The sequence below is a fragment of the Plutella xylostella genome, chromosome 13, assembly GCF_932276165.1.
Source record: "Plutella xylostella chromosome 13, ilPluXylo3.1, whole genome shotgun sequence".
Lineage (NCBI taxonomy): Eukaryota > Metazoa > Arthropoda > Insecta > Lepidoptera > Plutellidae > Plutella > Plutella xylostella.
Window position 1 is genome coordinate 6,096,136 of NC_063993.1, and position 11,523 is coordinate 6,107,658.

Sequence of the window (11,523 nt, forward strand, 5' to 3'; positions counted from 1 at the left end):
GCACTTGTGTGTGTACGTGTAGCACTAATAGGTATATGGAGATAGGTTGCAGGCAGCAGGCCTAAGCTAGGGCTCCGCAAAAAAACGGCGAACTGAAAAAGGGATCCGTAGGGAAAAGAACCACTAGCTTAGTCTTTTTCAATGAATAATACCCTGTGCTATTCTAATTTAAGTTAAGCACAGCAAGTTAACTCATAAGTAGCTTACACATATTGCATTTTTTCTGATACCTTACCTACCTACCCCTTCCGTTGTTTTTTTTTAAGTTAGCGACACGTGCGCATTACGGGTAAACACGAGACGTGATGTTATTTTCTACCCCAAGATGGCAAAAAGTCACGTCCCGACAAACTTTCCTGTTGCAAGTTCCAGATAAAAGTTCCCTAATAAGTATATTTTGTTTACAAGTTGCGGTTTATTTTCTTATCTAAGTTGGCAAATTGGTGTGAGGCATATGAGCCGCAGACCTTTTTGTTTATTAAACAAAGGGTTGTTGATTTGAACACAGAACTTAGTCATGTTTGATAATTTAGTGAAGTACCTACCTACCTCTAGTGAATTTACGAAATCCTGATAATACTTAGATATAACTATAAACTATCATCCTTTACTTTCGTCAGTTTAACGATTTTAAATGCGTAGGTATAAGTTAGGTAATACAGCCGATAAGTTAAAACTATGCAGACTCATTGTTTGGTGTTTGTGTAAACATTTTCTTTTGGTGATATTGAGATAGATTAGATGGAGCTTGTACAGTAAAAAAGTGATTTATATGTTTATCACGTGCGCCAAAACCTATTTCGAAGATAAGGGAACATTCACTCAAGGAATAAGTAGGTAGTCTTATTTATTAGGTAAGTAACTGAAACTTTAAAGATCGTATAGGTATTTACATAATATAGGCTACATAGTCTGTCCTCTGAAATACAGAATTATATTCTAGTTCAGAGGGCAATACATAACAAATTTGTTCCTTGTAATTGGTTTTATAAATAAATTATTAATATTATTATTATGTTGTGTCTTTACCGTCTCGGGACCATGGGGTCCCGGGCATTTGGGAGGCGTGCATGGGGCCGAAGCCAACATGTAGAGGCCCGTTTGACAACATTAATCTATATGAAATGTGACACCAACCGACGATTTTCCCTGTGCAGACTATAGGAAGTAAACCCAAGGAAAATCCCCGGTTAGTGCAGGACTATTGTAGGATATGGAGAAAACTAATACAGGGTTATGGAGTGGGGTGCTAAATGGACTGGGTAACTGGGACTATGGAAGGACTATGGCCCCTGCCTGACCTATATGTTTTACATACGGATAAAAAAGGCAGGGGGTGACTCGCACACACATTAAATGGGCCCCCCAAAACAGTCGCTAGCACATTACAGTGACGTAGTAACAAGGGGGCAACATGGCATGAGGTGCTGAGGGTGGAGAGGTATACCAAAGGCTCTCAGAGCAATCGCGGATGCCGGTCAAGACCCCTACAAGCACTTACTGGATATACATCCTTCCTCCGAGCATTTCTGCTCTAGCGGTACACCACTCAAGCCAGCCAATGAAGGCAAGCAAGAGGTGGGAGATCCTGTTCCTCGTCAGTGTTCACTCTGGACAACCAATAAAGGCAAGCCAGAGATGAGGAACAGGTGTTCTCCCCGGCATCGGGTGGGTGGGGTCGCTAATGCCCAACAGCTCGCCACAAGCTGCCCTGCCGCTTATTATTATTATTATTATTGGCTAGTCACTCGTACCTAAACACACGCCAAACTTAAAACTGATAGAAAAAAAACGACGACTGAAAAACAACTCTCTATACTGCATTAGCATTGACCCGAATTTTAATTTGATTTCGGCAAATTGGGTATTTTCTGCATTGCCCGAAACTTATGTAAGCTACAGGGGGGTCACTCTATATGAAGAAAATCTAAGTTTGAGAGCGCTGCTGCGCGAGCCCCGACTCTATCTCGTATTAAACGTGCTGATTGCACGACATCGACAGCTCTCGTTCGTTCGTTTTTCGTCAGTATAGAGTAACCCTCCAGGACTCCGGCCTTGACAATTTTGTACCTACCAACTGTGTACAAAAACCAAGTCTCTAAGTGGCAAGTAGCCAAATGTAGGCTTTTTGATTAGAGCTTGCGGCTGCTCGCACGACTTAGAACTTAAAAGCATAGCAGACCTAAGTTGTGCCTTTACACGCAAAGCTAACCTACAACCAATGTAATAAGTATTGATATGGTGAGTAGGTATTTAAACATTTGGCCTTTAGTAGGTATCTAGATACCACTGTATGTGTAGATCCGAAACAAATTGAAAAAGCATTGCATTTTAATATTTGAAAGATGAAAAATTTTCGGAACTCGTTTTTATTGTCATAATGTGTATTAAATTTTTAAGCTTACTTAAGAAAAAATATATTTAAAAGCTCGCCGAGCTTTTAAATAAGTTTTTTCTTGTATAAGTGTTTCAATAGCTATAAAATACCTTGCTGAAAGTTTCATAAAGTTGACCATCACTATAACATTTTGCCCATTTATTTGATTCCACCACTACAATATTTTATTTCGAGTCGTTACTTTTTAAGCACGCAAATCACGCGACCCCGGTATGCGAAAGTTTCGTGCGATATATATTTGGAACAGCGACTGACGGCACATGTTGCCACGGCAGTGGTGCGGACAAGACTGAAGGACTGAATGTTATACAAAGTACTCGTAGACTGAAGACTGATTCTTGTATTGGTCTCTCTTGAAGCAAGCTTTTAGTTTCAGGCTTGAAGTATATACTCTAAGTTTGAAGTATTTTCACTAGGCTAGTGAATATAAATAAAACGAAACTAAAGATTACCGTGATGATTTATTAGGTTGCCCTTACTGTTTAAATGTCTGCGTAATTTCAGGAAGTAAAATTTTCAATAATACCTATCAGTAAGAATAAAGGTTTACGCACTTATTAATCGTTGTGATGATAGTACTAATAAAATATCGGACTTCGTTTAAGTATAATTAATATTAGCATTGCATAGCGTGTAACATTCTCCTGATATGATTATTTATTGGTGGGTGTGGACACACATTCTAGAAATTTGGCAGAAACGCCGATAACATTAGTATTGATAATGATAACTAAAGGATTTAGGCATGTTTTGTGTACCTAATCATATTTTACGTATATCAGTGTATGCTATGAAGATTAGGATAATTACCAATAAATTACTAGCAGGTGTTGGCCACAAGCTTCGCTTTGCTTTAAAAGGTTTACCCGTAAAATATTACCCTTCCTTCGCCCTTTATTTTTCTCCCACTTCCCTGTCTTTCCTTTCCCTCTGCTTCCTTCCCTTCCCTTTATTATCATTTGGTTAATTTCTTCGCTGACCCATCGACCTATTCATTGAATTTTTGACGTTTTCTCGGAAATTATTCAAATTTTCTCGCTGTAAAAACCATCCTTGAAATTCAACAAATATCGTTCTAGGCGTGTGTTATGCGCTTACCAGCATATTTTTAGCGATTATTTTTTTTATTTTAAATGGTTCTATCTATTTACTTACCGTTCTATATATTTATCAAGTCTACTGTACTTTTGAATGAATATTGTTGCTTCAATCTTTCCCAGCTTCAAGGTGTACCTGAATATTGGTCGCCATCATAGCTCCCTGCGTTTCCTAAGTAAAGATGTTTCTGCCAAAATCGAATGTTTCCGTAAAAGTACTGCTCTGATTCCACATACTGTATCATCACTTTAGCACTGCTGTCTGTAGATGTAAAGGGCTCCACGCATTCACGATACCAAATAATAATACTTAGATAGGTAACAGATTAAAATAACAAAACGTTTCGATAAATTCAAATTAGTAATATATTTCTATAACTTTACGTTAAAATACAAAATACTATTTCGAACTTATTATTATATGCCTTTTGTAAGACTTTTGAGTTAACTTAGTTGAGGTTCTCAGGGGCAATCACAGCGATGGGAGAGGGGGCGGCCTCAACCACGGAGATGGGAGAGGGGGCGGCCTCAACAACAGTGATGGGAGAGGGGGCGGCCTCAACAACGGTGATGGGAGAGGGGGCGGCCTCAACTACGGAGATAGGGGAGGGAGCAGCCTCAACAACAGTGATGGGAGAGGGGGCGGCCTCAACAACGGTGATGGGAGAGGGGGCGGCCTCAACTACGGAGATAGGGGAGGGAGCAGCCTCAACAACAGTGATGGGAGAGGGGGCGGCCTCAACAACAGTGATGGGAGAGGGGGCGGCCTCAACAACAGTGATGGGAGAGGGAGCGGCCTCAACAACGGTGATGGGAGAGGGGGCGGCCTCAACAACAGTGATGGGAGAGGGGGCGGCCTCAACAACAGTGATGGGAGAGGGGGCGGCCTCAACTACGGAGATGGGGGAGGGAGCGGCCTCAACAACAGTGATGGGAGAGGGGGCGGCTTCAACAACGGTGATGGGAGAGGGGGCGGCCTCAACAACAGTGATGGGAGAGGGGGCGGCCTCAACAACAGTGATGGGAGAGGGAGCGGCCTCAACGATGGTGATGGGAGAGGGGGCGGCCTCAACAACAGTGATGGGAGAGGGGGCGGCCTCAACTACGGAGATGGGGGAGGGAGCGGCCTCAACAACAGTGATGGGAGAGGGGGCGGCCTCAACAACGGTGATGGGAGAGGGGGCGGCCTCAACAACAGTGATGGGAGAGGGGGCGGCCTCAACAACAGTGATGGGAGAGGGAGCGGCCTCAACAACGGTGATGGGAGAGGGGGCGGCCTCTACAACGGTGATGGGAGAGGGGGCGGCCTCAACCACGGTGATGGGAGAGGGGGCGGCCTCTACAACGGTGATGGGAGAGGGGGCGGCCTCAACCACGGTGATGGGGGAGGGGGCGGCCTCAACAACGGTGATGGGAGAGGGGGCGGCCTCAACCACGGTGATGGGGGAGGGGGCGGCCTCAACAACGGTGATGGGGGTGGGTGCGGCCTCAACAACGGTGATGGGGGTGGGGGCACCCTCAACTACGGTGATCGGTGTAGGCGCGTCAATGATGGGAGTAGGCACGGCAGGGGCAGCCTCAGGCAGAGCAGGGCCGGCGATGGCGGGCGCAGAGATGGCGGGAACCTCCACATTTTCAGAAGCACCGATGACGTTGACGATGATCTGGACAAGGGGGTCCTTGCTTCCCTCGGGGAAGTTCTGGACCTGAGCGGGCCTGATGATGGCGGCCGACGCCACGGCAGCGATCAATGCGAAGGTGATGAAGTATTTCATTTTGGTTTCTGTAAAGAGAAATAACGGGATCGCTTTAGCACTAAATAGATGCACAGTAGTATAGGTACTTTATTATAGGATGTAGAAGAAACCATAAATTAATAATGAGTCAATGAGTAATTTGGTCAATTTTGGGTGAGGTAAAGTAGGGCAGTACAGGATGTGGATGATGATAGGGATGATGATGTAATAGGATCATAATAATATAACTAGCCTACGTGGCCGTAAAAATCTGGATAGGGATAGACAAATACCAACTGGAGAGGCCTACGATATTATGAAACAACTGATAACGATAAAAAATATTGTTTTTACAAAACTACTGGTTTTACTCATTTCCAATATAAGCTATTATTTTTGCTAAGGTACTTACTTTAATGTCCGAATCACAACACTCGAAACACTGATGATTTCCCCAACAAATCAACGCTTTTATTTAAAATGTGTTATCTGAGGTTTTAAGTGGAGATTAATTGAAATTATATTTAATCTGAATGATAAGTTATAAATTCATAATTCCAAAAAGTCACTAAGGATGTACCTAAGGTAAACCTCCCTTAAATCGGTCATATTTAGCATTGTGTAGGTACTTTCTTATGTGTTTATTTTATACTGCTTACTTTGTCAATAGTTTATACTTTAGTAAGTAAATAAGTAATCTTTTTTTTTAAACTGGTCAAAAAACTGGGTTTTAACACCAATCAGTATAAGAAACAGAAACATGAAAATAACTGGGAAGCGACAAGCTTGGCTCAATGGTAAAATCCGCAGTAGTCATAAAATAATGTTAAATAAAACTGAGATAATAATTAATGATGATGGTGACTATTTTAACAGAATATTATATTTTATTTCAATATTACGTAAGTACATAAAATATAATAATGATATTGGTAATGTCATTATTATATTTTAATGTAATAAAATGCAATCTAGATCGATGTAAGGGCACATCACCTTAATTACTTAAAAGTTAATCAATATTTATATATCATTCTGGATTAAATACGAGAAAAGTTTGTGTCATGCTACCTCTTCCTACCAAACAAAACATACTATACACGTTCCAGGAACGTCGGGGTCGAGGTATAACGTCGTTCCTCTCCGTAGAATTTAAGATAACTAAGTACTTTTTTTTCGAATGTAGTTAACTTGACTGTCGTTAAGAATGTTTTCATTTTACAACATAATAAAATATTTCGTTTTCAAACAATTAAAAAGTACGCGATTAGTACGCAGATGACGTGTTTATTTTCTGATAAAATCAAAACTTTAGCTTAGCTTTATTTGTCCAAAAACTAAACCACTAGTATGAATATGGAATGCGTCGTAGCAAGATGTTTCGTTGTACACCTATTATAGTGCTTCCAGATTCCAGAACAAAAGCTTGCTTAGGCTAATAATTTATAGCCGAGGTTCTTTTTGTATGCTATTGCTAATCAACAATAAACAGCGTATTGCAAAAGTAGTATAGTAAGCCGAAAGAGTGTGAATCAGCCGGTCATCCTGAACAACTTTTGTTCTGCGACTTTTCGAAGAAAATTCGAATTGTAAATGAAAAATGTAGAAGGTAACTAAGTACCTTACTTATTTTTGTTGCCCAGTGTATTTTGAAAAAAGTTTAGGTTTTAGTTTAGCTATGGAACGATGGTTTTTAATATGTGTACTATCAATTATTTAGTAATTTTATGTTATTTTCATTTTCATTTCTATTGTTAGGATAGAATCATTAGGCTACTCATTCACGTTTGATGAGGAAGGAAGGCCTCATAGCGCCTGGAGATCGACATGGTGCATCGATCTCGTTTTTCACATATCGTAGAGTTTGCGTGTTTCATACAACAGGCGATAAATTTTTCAGTACGTACCTACGTAAACACGCACACACTCACGCCTTGTACTAACGTACTCCCTTGCGGGGTAGGCAGAGGTGCATTGCTGCACCCACTTTTCGCCAGTGTTGTGTTTAGTCCCAATGTAATAGGGGGGCATTTTACGGGCACATCCAAGACCCGAGAACAAATATCTGTGTTTAAACAAATATCTGCCCCAGCCGGGAATCGAACCAGGGACCTTCGGCTCGGTAGTCCGGGTCACTAATCGCCAGCGGTTTACGTACGTAAACTACAAACATATTTTTTCCGTATCCCTCCAAATGTCACCATTCGAAAGACTTTGGTTAAAAAAACTGGCCTATCGATTTTTAAAGGTCTTGTCACCAAATTCGCAAAAAAAATAATTGGCAAAGATCGCAATGATACGACGATAAGGAAATTCGTTAGACAATTAAAGAAACCGACATACTCATCTCTTAAAAACTTCAATCCAAAGTAGCAGTGGGCCTGTCATAATTGCCCAAAAACCGATGACCGACGCATGGGGTACTTATACGAGTGGTTGCATTAAAACCACGAACAGGCAAGTGGTAGTTGTTATGGTTGGACGAAGGCCCGCTGGACATACGACCTTAGACACTAGACAGTAACCGGGCTGGATGCGGAATGCCGACGACAGAGTGGTGGGAGCGCTCCTTGGTAGAGGTCCAGCAGTGGACAAATTCAGGCTGATGATGTTCCTACGGCCAAACTGTTTTACATTATGAAAATGTAGATGGTAATCTTATCGACTTTAATTTCCAGACGTGGATAAACTGCAAGGATGTCGCTGTACTACTAAATATTGGCTAGGGAGATACTAGTTATTATTCTGCCTGGCTAGGAAATAAAATAATACACTAAAATGTATTGATTCAAATCATTATTATTATATGCAATGCCAATTGTAATGAACATAAGTAAAGTATTATTCATAATATATTATATATGTCGCAGGCATCTGGTTTAATCTCCTGTTTGATTGAACCGCTAGCCCGTTCATTGGATGACGCTACTCAGTTGTATGACTAAAGAACAACTCGTCAAGTGGTTGACTGTAACGTCCAACGTCTTGACTGAACGTTATTCAGCGAAGTCGTTAAATGGGATATAGTATAGCAACTTTGTAATGTCTGGTTAAGATGAACATGACCTGACAAGAGTCAACCAAAAGACTATGTTTAGGACTATGATTAGGTATATACATTTGTAATTTTCTCCTTGTTATATGTTCTGTTTGTAATTTTTTGCACTTTCCCCTTTTCTTGTATAGTTTCTCTCCTCCGAGGTAGTCTGGAAGAAATTACTCTTAGTAATAAGGCCGCCATTTGTACCGTCTATATTGTACATTTCCTTGTGTAATTTATGTTTGTGTGTGCAATAAAGAATTATCTATCTATCTATCTATCTATCTATGTTACAAAGCTCTCATCTCACAAATTAACTAAACAATAACAATAAACGTACCTTGATATTGTTGTTCATAATTATCCAGTTTCAGCACTTTTTTTTTCTTTGAAACTATCCGCCGGCGGTGTAATAATAGGTAAATCCATGTTGTCACACTATTTTAACATAAATAACGCACTTTAAAGCTAATTTATTTGCAAAAAATAACAATACTAGTGCTTTTTGTGTCAGCTGTTCGCTGTTAGACGCCATATTTGTTTTATTCACCACCTGACTGATTTTAAGTCAGCTAACTAGTTGGACGTTTTGTGACGCTTGTACAATCAACGTTCGGCCTAGTCATACAACTGAACAGCGCCATCCAATGAACGGGCTAGTGGTTCAATCAAACAGGAGATTAAACCAGTTGCCTGCGACATATACACAATATGAAAGTAGGTACTTATAATACCATTTAAGCTTCAGCAACGGTGATGGGTTTGTTGGTATTTGGTTCAACAACGAAGATAGGTTTGTTGGTACTTGGTTCAACAACGAAGATTGGTTTGTTGGTACTTGGTTCAACAACGAAGATGGGTTTGTTGGTACTTGGTTCAACAACGAAAATAGGTTTGTTGGTACTCGGTTTAACAACGAAGATAGGTTTGCTGGTACTCGGTTCAGCAATGGTGATGGGTTTTTTGGTACTCGGTTCAACAACGAAGATGGGTTTGTTGGTACTTGGTTCAACAACGAAGATAGGTTTGTTGGTACTTGGTTCAACAACGAAAATAGGTTTGTTGGTACTCGGTTCCACTACGAAGATAGGTTTGTTGGTACTCGGTTCAGCAACGGTGATGGGTTTGTTGGTACTCAGTTCAGCAACAGTGATGGGTTTGTTGGTACTCGGTTCAGCAACGAAGATAGGTTTGTTGGTACTCGGTTCAGCAACGAAGATAGGTTTGTTGGTACTCGGTTCAGCAACGAAGATAGGTTTGTTGGTACTCGGTTCAGCAACGAAGATAGGTTTGTTGGTACTCGGTTCAGCAACGGTGATGGGTTTGTTCGATCCCGTTTCAACCACGTTGATCGGCTGTCCAGGCGGAGCAGGGGGAACCGGAAGCACGTCAGAAGCACCGATGATATTGACGATCATCTGGTTATTGCTTCCCTCGCGGAATTTCTGGTCATGGGAAGGCTTGATGACGGTGGCTGAGGCCACGGCAGCAACCAGCGCAAAAATAATGAGGAATTTCATTTCTTATTTAATTTCTGTAAAAATTTAGAATAATTTGAGACACGCATAATTTTTCACGAATAAAGAAGAGGCGAACTTACTAGGTATATAGGTATAATTATGTCTCGACGCGAGCAACTATCTCTATTAGGAATGAAACCAACATGTAGGTAAATTGCGAATAAAAAAATGCATTTTGACTGAGTATAGGTACTTATATTATATTATTTAACTCAAATATGGAAAATCAATTTTAAATCCAATATGCTTAATTCACAAGGGGGAGTCATCGTTTTGATTTATTAATAACAAGTACTTTAATGTGAGTATTATAAGAAAAATAAAAGCTACTTACTTGAATTAATGTCTGAATCTCGAAACTGGGTACACTCACACTGATGATAGTCCAGAAAAATCACTGTTTTTATTTAAAATTGCTTATCAAATCGAAAGATCTAATCAAAATATTTTTAATCTGCACGATAATTAACAGATTTGTTTGTCTGAGGTGAGGACTTTCCTAATACTTACATAAACCGGAAGTACCTAGTTAGGTACTAAATCAATACATAGGGTGATAAACAAACCAATTGATAATGGGAACTATATTTCTTGCCAGCAAAGTTTATTTTTGTCATCAACTTGTATCAGCAAATTAATAGATCAACCGCAACAATATATTTTTGTCCTCAAATAAATAAAAAGTGTCCTCTGGTATGAATCAGCAAATAATATCAATACAAAAATCTAAAATAATAGATGGATTGCCAAAAAATTTGAGTTCATTACATAAATAAAAACTTTGTATGCAGAATATTATTTTTGCTCCTCAAATAATAACTGCGCCCGCAGAATAGTAGATTTGCCAGCAAATATATTGACTCTAGGTCGCATGTTGCGATTTCTTTTTAATTCATATTTTATCAGCATTGCAGTAGTTACATTATGATTGGTCCAGTTATTAAAACATTATAATTCGTTAGCAATTTAATACATGAGTTTACAAATTAGCGGAGACGGTGCTATGGAGAGAGCTATGCTTGGAGTTTCTCTGATGGATCGTATCAGAAATGAGATTATCCGTCAGAGGACCAAGGTTACCGACATACTTAGCTGTCAAAATATGCAAGCTGAAGAGGCAGTGGGCTGGTCATATCTGCCGAAGAACCGATAACCGTTGGGGTAGACGAGTTCTCGAGTCGAGACCACGAACAGGCAAACGGAGCGTGGGACGCCCTCCTGCCCGCTGGACTGACGATCTTAGGCGGATAGCCGATAGTGGTTGGATGAGGAAGGCAGAGGACCGAATGTTGTGGCACTCCTTGGGAGCGGATCTATCTCCACCAGTGGATGATTATTGGCTGATGATGATGATGATGAAAAGAGGAAGTTTAAGTTTTAATTACAATAAGATTGCTTTTGATTAGAAGAAGATTAAGGTTTAAGTTATAATTAGAAGAAGGTTGTTTATGTTGTTTTTAATTAAGAATATTGATGATTTAAACTTAATTTTTTGTTTCATTTAAATATTAAACATAACATCGAGTTATGTGGACATACCTATTAAAATATATACATAAATGTTAACTTGCCACTTGATCATAAATCCCGGCAATTTTAAGTGATTAATTGTTGAATTGATTTAAAATTGTTTGGGGGCAAAAATTTGCTGGCAAATCTACTATTTTGCCTTCAAACCTATTATTTAGCAAATTCAAAACGGATTTAATTGGCGATCGTTTAAATGACACCC

General features: G+C 39.9%; 2 protein-coding genes and 1 non-coding gene across 6 annotated transcripts in view; all 3 read right to left on the bottom strand.

Annotated features, from left to right (window-relative positions):
- LOC105391056 (TWiK family of potassium channels protein 7) overlaps positions 1-2,750 on the bottom strand; it is a 28,393-nt gene extending 25,643 nt beyond the window's left edge. Inside the window, exon 1 of one of the 2 annotated variants that reach the window (XM_038111951.2) lies at positions 2,488-2,750. The gene's annotated coding sequence lies outside the window, so the exon portion shown is untranslated. The remainder of the gene's footprint in view (positions 1-2,487) is intronic. The other variant, XM_011562461.3, reaches the window with a different exon arrangement.
- Positions 2,751-3,843: 1,093 nt separating this feature from the next.
- LOC119692232 (foot protein 1 variant 1) lies at positions 3,844-5,789 on the bottom strand. Of its 3 annotated transcripts, none has more exons than XM_048625086.1 (3): positions 5,644-5,789; positions 4,623-5,278; positions 3,844-4,502 (listed from the first exon to the last, which is right to left on the bottom strand). In XM_048625086.1, the coding sequence occupies exons 2-3, from the start codon at positions 5,268-5,270 to the stop codon at positions 3,945-3,947; spliced, it is 1,206 nt and encodes a 401-aa protein (XP_048481043.1). In that variant the 5' UTR covers positions 5,271-5,278; positions 5,644-5,789; the 3' UTR covers positions 3,844-3,944. The 3 variants fall into 3 exon arrangements, with proteins under 3 accessions (XP_048481043.1, XP_048481042.1, XP_048481041.1); XM_048625085.1 differs by having other exon boundaries at positions 3,844-4,532; XM_048625084.1 differs by having other exon boundaries at positions 3,844-4,592.
- Positions 5,790-9,202: 3,413 nt separating this feature from the next.
- Positions 9,203-10,255, bottom strand: LOC119692227. The gene is made up of 2 exons (XR_007266921.1): positions 10,126-10,255; positions 9,203-9,805 (listed from the first exon to the last, which is right to left on the bottom strand). It is a non-coding gene; the product is annotated as an uncharacterized LOC119692227 (transcript).
- Positions 10,256-11,523: the final 1,268 nt, after the last annotated feature.